Here is a 15419-nt window from a genome sequence, read left to right on the forward strand (position 1 = left end):
GAGCCAGATATGCTTGTCACGTCTGAGATTCGCCTTCTCTGTCCCGTAGAAAACGACTAGACAACTAAGAACCTTACGACAAGATGAGGGGAATTGCAGTGGAGAAAGGGAAACTACTATACTACCAGAGGAACCCAAAGATACGGAGTGGAAATGACATTGACAGGCGTTTGTCACTGTCCTCGACAAATAATATCCAGGCCAGCACATCAGAGGATTTACTTGACAACCCTGGTAAATCAATAAATCTAATATTACTTGGATCAATTATTAATTAAATAAAACTCAAATATACACTTTATGAGGTTCATATTCTGTTTTCATTGATCAATAAAAATTCATCACAATGCAATTTATTTTTAAAAAATACAAGATTGAAATGATAAAAAATAGCCAATTGAGTGACTGAATGTCACATTATACATATCAAAAACGATGAGTTAATTGGTAGAAAAATTATTCAACCTGTCAAAAACTGGATGGCATAGAACAGGTTTATAAACCTTTAGGTTTCTCAACAAGGGCGGATATACCGTCAAATTTTTTATAGAAGAGTGAACGTTCAAAAAGGGGAAATACTATACCTAAAAAATAGAATAAAAGAAAGGAAGAAGGAGAGAGAAAGAGAGAAAAGAGGGAGTCAAGGCGCGGAGGTCTTGACGACAGCCGTCAATCGATTGTCAACCGGGTCAGCCGTCCAACCTTACCTAAGTCAGCCCCTCTCCGTGTATTCCTCTTAACGTAGGGTCCATGCAACCCCTCGATCAACGTTACCCTTACATTTTTTTTCGCCTTAAAAAAAAAGACTTTTGAACCGCAAGTTTATACTCAATAATTATTGATCATTATGAAATTTAAAAAAGATTTGCAATCGAGTTCTAATGTCGGCCTGAAACACAACACTATATTACCCTCTTGCGATTTTGTGATTCAATTATCTTTTCTTTTTATTTCAAAACATTCTTTTCGCAGTAGCGTCTAATCCGCGATGAGCGACAGTCGCTTCGAAGAATTTCGTCCGAGCTAAAGTCATAAAGCCCAGGGCTATCATTAAATCTTCCGTTCATTCGTTTATAATGTTTTCTTTCTTTTCATTTTTTTTTTTAACTCTTAGATGCACGTTAATTTTGAAGATTATGATGACCGGAATACAGAAACGATGAGAGAATTTTTTTAATGTTTAAAACACTCAAGATCTCCAAAATGTATTTTGGTATGTTGGCTTGATTATTTTTAAATAAAATAATTATCAAATGATAAGAATAATAATAATGTCATAAATTGTAATATAAGTGATGGTAGTCTATATCCGAAATAGGTGACCTGTCATTTATAAAAAATGAAGTTGCAGTCATCAACGTTGGAAAAAAGATGAAGGAGCTCAGACAAGAGTTAAGTTTTCTGTGTCCTAAATCAATACAATGATTGAAACTTCAAGCTGTCCAACTTTAGAAGCATTTATATATTAACCATATGAAGCATATATAAAATTAAAATGACTCATTGGATATGAAAATCAATTTAAAGCAAGTTCGGTTTTATTATTGTATAATAAAAATAATATTGAAAAAAAGCATAATCTATTTTAACTATCATCCTTTCAAATCTTTTTCAACATTATTTGACGTATCCGGGAAATCTGAATTTATTTTTAAATACAAATTATTGATGTAGTTATGTATATGCAAAAATATATCTGTGACAAATATAGTACAAAGTAAAGTGATGCACATTTTTTGTTGATCAATAATTTTTTAATATTGTTTTCTCATTTCAATCAGTTGTAATAATTAAGTATAAATAAAAGAATAAAATTTTTGGTAATTATTTAAATAATTGGAGCTTCAAATCAAACAAATAATTAGACAACTTCACAACTTATACAGGACAATTTCTGCAGAAAAAATAAGTAAACAAAGGACCTTTTAGATGCCCTTCTGATTAAGCTATCCCAAACTCGTGTAAATTCACCTATTAATTAATCGTGCTTGCACTCGTATTTTCGTGCTCCCCACTCCTCCCTCTTGCAATCTAAATTAAAGTATAGAACAATTATATTCATTTTCCTCAGACGAATTATTTGAAGCTCCATTCTGTATTTTTATTAAACGCATTTGAAGAATTGAGTAAGAAGAGCAGAAGATTTGTAGATCAAATAAGAAAGAGAGGCCAAAAAGGTTGTAATGAGTTCCAGGCGTAGGGTGACAAGTTGTCTTTCAGAGTGATACGATAGAGCTTCCCCTTTTGTCTTGAATCCTCCCACCTCACTCACCAGTTCGCTTGATCTGCTGTGTGTATAGCTGGTGGAATTGAAGGAGAGAGTCCCCTCTCTACAATGGCTTGATGTCAAGACTGTTGGACAAATCGATGCTGAAAATGATGACGACTCCTGAGTGTCCACGACGGATGTCTATCGTGTGAACAAGTGAATGCTTACTTATACAAGTGAGTAGTTCATTCCCTTATTTTACTCTGCAGAGTTATGTCATGCGAACAATTTTCCTCTTTCTCTCATTCGACCTTTTCAGAAAATATTAATCACTACGCCTTCACCAACCAGAAGCGCCACGAACGAGACAATTTTTTTTTTTTTTTAAAACCTAGAGACTCTGAGAGAAAATCACTTTCATGATTAGAAAGTACAGATTGACAAGTAATCTCCTTCGGTTGTATACAGTTGAAGAAGAGAAGACGAAATCGTGAAAAAGCACAGAGAGTAAACGAACCAAACTGCCTCATTGCATATTCAGTGAACTAAAATAGCGATTTCGTCAGAAAATTGTGTGGTTGTCGTGTTAACGTAGCAATAGGACCCCTCTATACAGACCTCTGTTTTCAAACATTCACCCTAGTATTTGACGTTAAAGTAAGTAGCAACTTACAGTATATATACAAATAGTAACATACGGATATCGTTGACGTCGTTTCGTTTGCTTTATTGGTTTTAATACGAGCAAAAGTCTTACACGTACGCAAATCCTTTAGTCTGTCGTCCCAAAAGTGTCCGTTTGAGCTTGCAAAAGACAATGTGTACACGAGAGAGAATACTGACGTCGAATTATTCGCGTTGAGATGCTCAACCTCGAGAATTCATCGTCTTTTACCCTCTCACGCGCCAATGTTGAGCTGTCACGTTTCCTCGCGTACCGACCCCAACAGCTACCATAGACACAAAAGTAAAGAAACATTCCATGCGTTTTTCAGATTGTCCACTGTTGGCCGTTGAGACAGTCGTAAAGTTAGATAAAAGTAACCCTTATTTCCCCTCCCCCCCCCTCCCCGTTAGTCACTTGTCATTGCCCAGTTTTTTATTTATTCAAAAATAATATAAAAAGTATGATTGCATATCACTATTATTAACATATAATACATTTTAATATTAAAATTGATCACAACAACAGGATGAATTGTTATTATTGAGTAATTTATATATCTTGATTATTTTTTATTATAAAAAATAGAGTACACACAATCCTTTCAGTGATATTATGTCATATCATATTAGAAAATACTTATAATTGAATAATGTAAAAATACATTTAGTAAGTTTATTTATTGGTTGACAGAAAAATAATTTTATATATGTTTGACGAGAATTGAAAGGGTTAGAACTTGAAAATAGTGTGAGTCTGAATAAGAGATAAAGAGAGAGAGAGAGTAAGAGAGAAAGAGCGAGTAAGAAAAGAGTGAGGGGGAGTAAAGGGAGGTTGTTTCATCTGTCACCTGCAGACGCCGCCTTCCTTTCCGTCATCGTCCCTCTTACCCGAACTACCCCCCCACAGCCCCCTTTAATAATAACAACAATGGAGCCGGGCCAGTGGTGGACGTTCAGTGTCGAGGTATGTGCCAGAGTGAGCGCAGAGTTGGGAGAAAGCTTGGATGGAACGCAAAAGGGGTGCACGACGAAATGGGTCGCAAGACGGTCGTGTCACGTCCGCTTGTAGCCTCAACCCACTCTCGACAGCTTCACTTCGCTCTTATTCCCTCCTTCACCCTCCACTACCCCCTTTCACTTCTACCTTTCTCCTTTTACTCCTCAGCCGTTCGTACGTCCGTCGGTCTTGTCTCTCTCGCGACCCTTATTACACGTCGCACGGGTCAACTTCATCAGAAGAGATGTCGTGCTACACCTACAGCTCTAGACATTAACATACCCATGTCCAACGCACTGAACCTCATGTGTCCTCTTGGTATGCCAATGATGGCTTTCATTTGTTCCTTTCTCTCCTCACCAAATAAACCAACTGCTCTATTAAAAATTCTCTAACATGTTATACTCTATGCTGATTATTTATCTTTTTTCATTCCAATTCTTGGAAAAATTCATTTCATAGATAAATAATATGAAAATATGCACGGTAGTCTACTTTTTGTTTTTATCTACATCGAATTTATTTTTTGGAATGTTGATATAGACATTTGGAGACTTCTCTCGATTCAGTGTGGAAGATAAGAATTGAAATATTGTTAATAAGTTAAGAATATCTGATCACAGATAGAAGTGATTGAGACAGCGTATTATTGTGAACTAAAATCATTCTCAATGTTAAACATTTAGTGTGATAATAAATTAGTGATCATTGAAATCCTGAATCTTTTCCACGGCATGACCATATACAATGCACACTGTGAATCCAAAGTGTGTTACAGTAAACATATCTAAACGTGTTCAATGTTGAACCAGTGTTGGGCAGAAAAAAATCGAAATTTTTTATTGTTTAATTACCAGTTAATTGATAATGAAAATATTTCGAGTATAAAATGATAACTTTTTCTAAAATTAGATTCTTAAAATGAAAAATCGATAATTGAAATTCTAAATTGACAAGTAATGAAAAATAAAAGTTCAAAGATTTTAGATTCAAAATGTATGTATCAATCAACTGCTCATGAAGTAGCAGTGAGTTATTATTAAGATTTTCTCGGAGGCATGAAAATTTATTAACTTATTCTATATAACTCACTGCGTTTAATTAATCCTCCTTAAGATCATTGACAATGCTTACCTGAAATAAAAAAAACAAACAAAAAATTACTAAAATTATTCTAGATCGTATTATTAATGGTATATATAAAACTTGTTATAAATAATTTCTATGTTTAATTGTAAGACAATTTGTTCTGTCATACAATTAACATCATATGAATTAAAAAGAAAAAAAAACATTCATACATTTTCATTAAATTACTTGGTTACAGTTAATCAATTATCGGGATAAAAAGTCGTTGAATAAAATGTAATAGGTGTACAAAGTCCTTTCTATCTTTTCACGCAATCTGTACTCAAGTAGCTGTTTAAGATGACTTTGTAGATGAAACATTAATCACAGTAGTAATAATTAAAATTATGTTTATAAATAAAAAATAATTAAGTAAATTGTTGTAAACAAAATGAACAGAAATAATGATGCAAATCGATAAAATGATTGATTCTTAACAAAAATAAATATAAAACTCAATAAATGAAAATAGAAAATATAAAAAGCCGATTATTATAATTCGTGATAATGTGTAGCTGAATAATTGATAAATGGTAACTTGCTGTTCAAACAAATGAAATGAACAAATAGCTGTAGAGGTTCTTGCTTTGTAGATAGGAATTGAGAGTAAGTGAAAAAGAGAAAGATAAAGAAAGAAAGAAAGTGTAGTTAACGAGGGAGGAACAGTTGAGTTCATTAGCAATAACCGGCAAGGTATGGACGGTAATTAACTCAGTGCCTGGATGTTCGCTAAAGTGAAGCGCAAAATGACGAACGAACAGTACCCATCATTCTCCCTCCTACAACCGTGAAATGCCAATGGAAAATACAAATAATTGCAAATTACCGATGCACTCGTAATAATGGCCGCATGTTATATTTTTCTCTCGATACCTCACTCCATTTATTATTGTTGATGCATCCACGCTTCTGTACATTTTTACACCTAAAAAGTAATCCAATCGGGTAAACGCTGATTGAATTATTAATTGGGTGCCACGAATGGTTGGGGTCACACGCGTATCCTCTAGTCATTTAATTGATAGTTATTCGACGTGGTCACGTTGTACTTGCTATACTGTTCACATTAATAATAAAAAAATCACTGTATTTTATTGACTCTTTTGCATTCATTAAAAATATTTCACATATTGAAAAAATGATATTTAATTATAATTATCAATTATGAATATTGAATAACAATTAATCATCGGACAATCCAATTAGCATTTATATTAATATTCATTAGATATTTTATTTATTGATAAATAATGAATCAACAAATTTTATCTAATGTTATTTTACAACAATTATTTTATAATCATTCCATTATATTTTATTGCCATCATTATCAACTATTTTAAATAAATGCGAAAAAATTGATTGACTGATTGAATGTTATCGATTTATAATGAAATTTCAGGTTGATATAATTATTACTGAATCAGTAATAATATCATTATTATTTTTATGCACTAGGATATCTCTTTTGAGCTCAAGATCTTAAAAAAATAAATTATGTTGATAATAAGATAAGATGATGCACATTTTTCAAATCTTAAAAATATTTACATGATCAGATGTTAATAATAAGAAATTAATTATTGTTATTTCTGTTATTCGTTAATTATTACTGTATTAATGATTGTTTTTTTTTTATACAAAAATGTACAATAAATTATCATTTTTCGGTCACACTTTTTTCTAATTGAAAATTAAACCAAATGGAACCAGTTAAACACATGCCATGAAATAATGTGGCACAATATAAAGGAATACAGAGCATAAGAAAGGTGAAAAAAAAAATTGTAAAATGGATAAGCTTTGTCTCAAATCACCCTGAAGGCCTTCGCTCTCGGAAATTTGATCGACACCCACTAAACAAGTCGGCTGGACACACGTCGCGCACACGTCTTTCTTAAGTAGGTATACACGATAGGAGCCGCGACTGAGTGCTTCACCGACAGGGTATTCGTTGTCTCGTCTTCCAGCACGTGATCCGTAGACGAGTCAGTCTGAAACGAGCTACGGCATACGGCCGGAATAACTCAGAAAGTGTCAGAACGATAATCTGACGCTGGCAACGTGATGGACAGGACAGACAGTTCACTCAACCTCTCTTCTCTCTTGTCCGATAACTTCTCCTTGCCCTGTTCTCTACACAGTTTCTTCGTTACTTTTTTCTGTTTTTTCTGGATTTTTTTTTACGTTGGGAAATATATATATATATATGTATCTATATATATAAATATAAATTAAAGTAATAGCATGAAAAAATTGTGACAGGTAAAAAGCAGCATGATCCACCATCGTAATTACAAGATTCTTGATGCAGGAAAGACTATATAACGGAAAACGTGACGATCAATTCCCCTATTACCCAAATATTAATCTCATGGGTGTCACTTTGATTTTTTCGTTATTCATTACACATACGATTGCAGCCTATAGAAATTTATTAAAATGCAACTCCAAAGCAATCGTGTATAATTGGTTTAAAAGCATCATGTAACAAAAAAAAATTATTTATGACGAGTGTGCGTGAATTAATAAATACATGTAAAGTGCCTCGAGAAAAAAAATTTTGCTATACAAAAAAATGTTTATTTAATCAATAAAAAGAATTGGATATATTTGCAATAAAATTTTTTATTGAATTTAACGAAATGTATATTTACTATTAATAGTTCCAAATAGACTCAACTATTTTCTGTCAAATGAGAAATTAACTCAGTATTGTAAATCCAAGTATGGGACTCAACTATTAATTTTTAGAGTCTACCAGAATTAAATTTTTAAAAATAATTCTTTGCCAATTTCGAAAAAATATTTTATTAATTGAAAAAAGTATTACTTGTTTATAATATTTTTTTTTTTATTTTAAATTTTTATTAATGAAGTTTAAAAATGTCTAACAATTTATTAATAACTTGTTATCAAAAGTAAATAAATATTTATTTGATAATCTTTAAAGAAAACAAATTCAAGATTTTTATAGCGCATGTAATATGAACGATTTAAAAAAAAAAAAAAAAAGAAAAAAAATGAATAAAACAAAAAAAAACCATCAACAACATGAGACAACTAATATCTCGTTCTTTTGTTGCGTTTCCGGCAATCCGTTGGCTTGATTTTCGCAACGAATTTCGGACTAATTATTCGTCGTGAAGTCGAGAGAGAAGTGACATCGCCTGGGTGGATTAAAATGCTACAGAAGTCGGGAATTGAGGTAAAATCTGGTAGAGAGAAAATAGGTAGTGTAACAAAAAAAGAAAATTTTACCTAAGGGCTTGTTCATTTATATATACTTGTGTATTTCTTTCAATTAGCAGTCCAAACATTTTGTTGCGTTTCGCACTTGTCTCACGTGTACATTATGTCACAAATATGCTATTTTATTCTACGAGAAGGACAAGTCAGTAGTTATTTCTCTTCTATCTCTTACTTTTTTCGTTTCCAAGTATATAACTGATGAAAAGCTGCCGCAATTTTTGTTCGTATTCCAGAAAAAATATTGGGATTGCAAAATGCCCGCAACCACATCAACTCTTAATTTTCATTGTCTAATGATCATTGACAAATGAAAAAAATTCTCTACGAATAACGTTGACACATTACTTCAATCTATCTTTTACATATATATAAATATCATGACGTTAAAATTTAGATGAATGTAACGAACATTTAGCAAACCTGACAAAGATAGCAATTGTTGCGATCGTCTGTGTAGTAACGATAAAAATTTATGCTTGGGTTTATAGCCTCTATAAAACGTAAGAAGCTGAGAATGTCTTAGAAATACTCACTCTACAATATCACGACATAGAAAAGAAAATGAGAAATGAATTTAAAAGAATCAAAAAATAAAATACACTTTTTTTTCTTCAATCATGAAATGATTCTTTCCTCACTTTTTTTTTTTTAATAATAGCACCATCAATTTAATACTATTGACATTTTTTATTTTTATTTGAGATTAAAGATGCAAAAAAGAAAATTGAATATAATAAAATAAGATAATTATATTCCTTATTATTATTATAATGGATTATATTTGATAAAACTTATCGCAGTAGAATGTAATTTAACATTAAAAAAAATCAAACTTCAATTTGTAATGTCAATTACAGACTCGTATATGGATACGACAATTCCGACAGACTTCTCATTCACCCTATGTTCGTCTAGGTCGTCCATCCAATTTCAGATATCATTGCATCGGCCAGTCAGTTGCGGAAAAAGAGGAATTGTCGTACAAAAGATGGAAGAAGCACCGGACACGAAGCCGATTATATGAGTACAAAGGGGAAAGACGAGAGTACCTGTGGGGGAGATCAGACAGAAGTTACGAGAGTCCACTAGTATATATCAGGGTGAGGGGTAAAAGGGGTAACAATTGAAGGAGAGAGAAATGCTTACGGGGATAAAAACGATTGGACCTCTACGCAGTAGTAGAAAAGACCAAGTAAGTCTGCCTCCAGCGGCTCGATGTTCTGTTACTTGTTCTCTCTTTTTCCCACTGCTTTATCCTACTCGTCGAATTTTTTGTATTGACAGATATTTAAATGAATATTTCTATTACTACTCGTGAATTGTCCCCTTTGAAATCAAAGCATCTGCTGGGGAAAAGGAAGATTCATTTAGACGCGTGTGCCAATATCCTCATGTGGAAGTACAAATTTCACTTGTCACGTCAGACAATGCACTCTAGTTTGACCGGAGGGGTTTGGTTGCTACCTACCTACTTGTCTTTTTGATGACTTTGTTGTCATACATATACCACTAACATTCCCATACAACGATTAACCATTGCTGCTTAAGATTTAATAATATTAATTCATCTACCACTTCAAAATCAAACTATTCAATGATTTTGAACTCAATACTATTTTATTTAATTATAAATATAAATATATTGTCTAACTTTAACACTGAGTGTCTCTTTTTATTCGCTCTTTTGCTTTCTCACTCGTTTTAGCTCGCTTCGTAGTAGTAATAATGTTACAGTTCAACCGGTAAGTCTCGTATAGTTACCATGACGGTTGCACCTGCTACGTGACATGACCTGAGCGAATGTTGGATATTTACGTCAGTTCATTCTCTCATACTTGACTTTTTGTTTATTGTTTAGTTATGAAAGGTAACCACGGATTTAAACTTTTGTACGGAAGTCACCAAGTTATATTTTCCGATCGAATGAAATATATTTTGTCAAACTTGACATTTTTTTTTTTCTTAAATCAACAATAATGTGGAATTTAACTGTCATGCAGATCAGTATTTTCATGTAATATTGTAGAATATAGCGAAATGAAAACTAAATGTTTAGTAGAACCAATAAAAATGTTTATTAAAGATCAATAAATTATGACAAATGCAGAAAGATGTTTTGTCCAGGCTTTTTTACCCGCGTCGAAATATATGTATTGTTTAGAGTTCTGATTTTTAAGTATCCAAAATTACATAATTTTTATTTATAAAAGATCAAAAGGTTCTTTTAATTGCATTTAAATAAATACAAATAAAAATTTGTTTGCATTCATTTAAGGTATTTAGTTAAAAAAAAAATTAGAAACAGTTATCTTAATTAGCATTTGAGAGACAATAAGTTTTAATTAATCAAATATTATTTTTTTTCACTGCTCCTTTTATTGCTATTTTGCTATTGGCGTGGCTTCTTTCATAGTTTATGTGTTACAATTGACTTTAAATTCATTACTGCGGAGTACTTCTCAAGGAATTAAATCTTAATTTTAATCTTTGACATAAAAATTAAAAAAAATCAAGTACATATTAGTTCTCAAAAAATACAAGAGAAATAATATTGGTAGTTAAAAAAAGATTACAACTGAAAGAAAAAATCTTAAGTATTTATATTTCGATTCAAGGAAATATTAAACATCAACAAATTGGTCAAGCATTGCTAACAACAAAATCAGTCGTTTGTCAATTAATACATAGATAGAGACATAGATTTATTTGACAATATGTAATGTATAAAAATTTTGATAAGTAATTTACACAGAAAAATTAAAATGCCACGTTAAAAGATTAAAAAACAAACAAGAAAAGAAGAAAAAGAAAAGAAATAAAATCGACACGACATTTCCAACTGACACGAACTAAACACGCTTGCACGTGCAAGAGAAACTTTTAACTGAAAATTTACGAGTGAACAACATTCGTGCAGACATTGACGTTATGAGTATATTTAGATATTTACCGGTAACGTTATCGCCGCGTTGTTGCGGCCACCGGAAGGAAGGCCTCGGTTGCTGCTTGCTGCGCATATCTTCCGTCCGGCGCGGCGAGATGGGCCGCTTGCTTTTCAAACGATTGGAGACCACTACTTACCTGAAATTCAGAAAAAGATACGACATATATACGAAGTACATTATTCTAAATTCCTATGAATGTATATGAAACTCCAAGTATCAACTCGTATACACATGCACCCTCATGATGGTTTCCCAGGGGGTTAACTATTTTCTATACTACTCCCTTCAGCCTTAGAATATATGTATCGTATATCTTTCAGACTCTTCCACCCTCCAAACGGCTGTCTTTGTTTTAGATATTTATGAGGCGTTTTAATTTGCACATTACGTCATTCTGGGGTGCCGAAAACTTTACAGAGGAGGAATAAAGAAAATAAAAGTTATCATAAATATAAGATTAGATTCTAAAAAAATAGAAGGATTCATTTTTGATCTCATCATAATTTTAAATAAAATATTAGTATAAAATGAATAAACATATGATTAATTAAATAATTTTTAATGACATTTAAAAATGTCTTTTCAAGATAGTATCATGTCATAACTTTTCAATGATAATTAAATTTTTTTCTCGATACCAATGATAAAGAGATGCTCATCTTCATTGTGTAATCTAACATTAGCATACACAAAGATGTAGTAATAAATTTTTTAAAGATAAATGTGCCTGAAGCTAGCATTAATTCATGCTCCCTAGCCCTTATTTCCTGCATGGCTATCACCGACATCAGAACCTCTGCAGGAAGTGAAAACGTTCACGTCATAAATATTTCACCTCTGGCATACGTTTCTCGCTCAACTGAGTGTCTGTTGAAGGTCCTGCGGCGCTGCCGAAGAGTCAGCAAGTCTAGAGTTGCATCAACGAGTAAAGTAATACTTGCGGCCATGCATTTCTCTGGCATTGCGATGAGTCGTGGGCTATCTGTCGTACTGACAGTCTCAGCGTACAACTTGGAGCAATCCCTCGAGCCTCACAACCCCCTTTTACCCCACCGAGTGTTTCTTGTGTAGCACAAGATCTACACTATCACTTCTTCTTTATACTCTTAGCGACGCCAGCGAGTTTAACAGTAACCGTACGTCACCCTGACGGTCGTCTCTCTTTCTTTTTCATCTCACTCTTTCATCGTCTCTCGTGCTGCAGCTACGAGCACCCTCGCACGCTCTCTCCTTAACAGCCTTCAGTCTCTAAAAGCCTGGGTGTGATCTATGGCGGGACGTTGCGTCACTCAGGGGAACAGATGCAGGGCTCGTATATTACCCAACCATATCTACCGGAGTGTGAGAGAAAGATAGACAGACTCAATGTACCTTCATGCTTCTGATTCTATATAAGTAAGAGTGAGATAAACTCAACTTTTCGGATTGAACAAAGAGCACACTGTGTAGAGCTCCAAAGAATGGACAACGACACAAATCACTCGGCTTTTGTATAACACCGATTTTTCCGGATGAAGGGAAAATTTACTTCAACAGACCATCAGCGATACCAACTTGCTTTTCTTGGAAAAAGAAAGTATACGCCAGTGTGTCAAAGATATTTTAATAAATTGGTTTTATTTTGTTCTGTATTATACTAACTTTCATTTTAGATCTGGGAAAAGAAATAAAAGAATAAAAAAAAAAAACGCAAGCCATCATCGTTGCCGACTCTGTCATCATCATCATTATCATCATACACACATAAATATTCTCAGTATTTTGTCAAATTCTATATAGTACATGAATACAGTAGTGATCAAAAGTATGTTGATGAATATATTTATTGCATAAATTAAAAACAAACATCAAAATTAATATTTCATTTCTTCAACAAATATCTAATGTTTCGATGTGTTCAAAAAATCACAGTTAAACTACTTCTTACTGTATTCAATAAATTTTTCGATGAAATTTTATTAATGAAAATAATAACAAATTTTTTATTATTAAAATATTTTTGAGCACTACTGTATGTAAGTTCACAAACTAATGTGGACTTGAAGAGTGAGAGAGAGAATGAGAAAAAGCCGAGTGTGAATAAGTATCAAAGTAAAGTGGAATCCACGAGAGAGAATCCACAAGAGAGCATGAATGGTAAATGTGCACCCCTACAACACGCGTTGTCCGACTAGACGCTTCCAGAATCACATAAATCAGGTCAGGGTTGGCGACGGTAGTAACAAGAGGAGGGAGGTGATAGTTGAGTAGTATAAGGTTGGCGGGTAAAGGTCGACACACACTATTCCACCACATTACTGTGTTGCGCATGCCTCAATATCTCGTGGTGCTCGTTTTACATACACGCGGTCTATCAAATAAGCTTAAACTTTATTTTTTTTTCATTTTCTCTATCAATTTACAAAATGCGCTAAATTTTATTTCCATTCATCACAATGTATTCAAAGTAAATAAAAAAAAGCTTATAAAGTTTGATTTCTTTGTTTTTTAATTGAATTATTAAAATATTTTTTGATTTGTTTGTTTTGGTATTTGAAATTTAAAAGAATGGAGTAAACAATAGTAATAAGCAAAAGTCATGTATTACTGTTTCCTTTATTACTATCTCTCTTTTTTTCTAAGAAAAAAAAAATAAGTTACAAAGATTCAGAGGACGCAGATGGAATCAGTGCAGTAGAGAATATTGGAAAATGTCGACGACGATACGAGAAACCAGACACTGGTGATGCTGGTGGTTTGAGAACGAAAGCGAGGGACGAGAGGACACTATTTATGACATGTACGTGGGTTTCCAGACTACCAGAAAAGATGCCATCAATGTAACTCTTATAAGCTTACTTGAATTTTTTCCAACTTCAAAATAAATAGAAAATAATCATTATTTATTTGCTTAATGATGATGACAATTTATACAGAGTAGTCACTTGGAAAGATAGTCTTAAAAAATTAAAGCAATGAGTAAACATTTGAGTGTACTATTCATGAAAATAATGCATAATGCTGATGATTTTTTCCAACAAATTCATAATGGGATAAATGTTTCAACTATCTAAGTAATAACATTACACGATTGATTCATTAGACGCGCGTGTCCAACTTGAAATCACCAGAATAGATCCGACGCGTTGGAATGTCGAGTCCACAGCTAATCCATCGTGCGTCTTTATTGCTCAGAGACATTTATAAAACGCTAAGACAAGATTCAAGCTTGACTCTCAACGATTATAAATTGTGAAGAGTTTGCACTCCAAGATTTTCTCAATCTCTTCAAAGTAGACACTCTTTATTGAGGTCATGTGAATATGGAGATTAGTTCTTTTTTCAACATTTTATTCTTAAATTATTATTAAAAATCACTTTTGTTTTATTTTTAAAATGTAATTGTAACAAACATAAATATTTAATAAATAATATTAAATTTTTATATTACATTTAAACAATATTTATTATTCGCAGCAAAATCATTGATGTCGAATAAAAAATTGACAAGTTATTTATTCAAAGAAATGAGTAAAATTTCAGAAGAGAAAGAGAAAATTTCAGATAGGAAATATCCAGAGGGTAATTACATATGACTCGCTACAGAGTATGAGCCTCTTTATACTTGCTCTCTTTCCACCAGTCGCACTGAGACAACTACACAGCCATGAGTGTAGTTTATTTAGCCACCGGCTTCTATACTATCGTCCAAGAGGATAGAAATGCCAGATAGGTTAGTCTGTTTCGCAGGTGAAGGTGTAGCAAAGATAAGGTGCTCGTTGCGTTGAAACGTCCCTTGGCGGCCGTCCTACAAGCCCCTCTTCCCCATCCTATATCTGCTCCACTCTCGTAACATTCCTATTTTTTTTACGCTTTATTCATCTTTCACCCATACGTAGTGTTACAGAACCTCTTTCTCTTGGTGTTGTTATCCTGTATTCCAGTTATATTATCCCTTTTCAACCGTTTAGTCTGACGATTCGCGAGCAGAAATTATAGTGACGCCACCAAGGGATAACCGGTGTGAGAATGGGAACAAAAGAGACCTTTTCTTATGAATATGTATATCTACTATATTTTAACTGATAGCCTAAACATTTAAGGCAATTGGAAGTTGAAACGATTTTATAACAACTTCTGAGAAAGAAATTTACTGTGAACTAGTAATATTTTTTTGAATTAATAAAATCAAAATTTTTAATAGGAATATTTGTTTGGAATTGACATGGTGATATTTTTATAG

General features: G+C 32.8%; 1 protein-coding gene across 3 annotated transcripts in view; it reads right to left on the reverse strand.

Moving 5' to 3' along the window:
- The window catches only part of tio (tiptop), a 71361-nt gene that overhangs the window by 16479 nt on the left and 39463 nt on the right, over positions 1-15419 (reverse strand). For 2 of the 3 annotated variants that reach the window (XM_035094625.1, XM_035094624.1), the window contains exon 2: positions 11203-11333. The exons of the other annotated variant lie outside the window; for it this stretch is intronic. In XM_035094625.1, the coding sequence (XP_034950516.1) occupies positions 11203-11269 (67 nt within the window). In that variant the 5' untranslated portion in view covers positions 11270-11333. The remainder of the gene's footprint in view (positions 1-11202; positions 11334-15419) is intronic. 3 annotated transcript variants of the gene reach the window in all.

The sequence above is a fragment of the Chelonus insularis genome, unplaced genomic scaffold, assembly GCF_013357705.1.
Source record: "Chelonus insularis isolate UGA/USDA-ARS -01 unplaced genomic scaffold, ASM1335770v1 scaffold_714_pilon, whole genome shotgun sequence".
Classification (NCBI taxonomy): domain Eukaryota; kingdom Metazoa; phylum Arthropoda; class Insecta; order Hymenoptera; family Braconidae; genus Chelonus; species Chelonus insularis.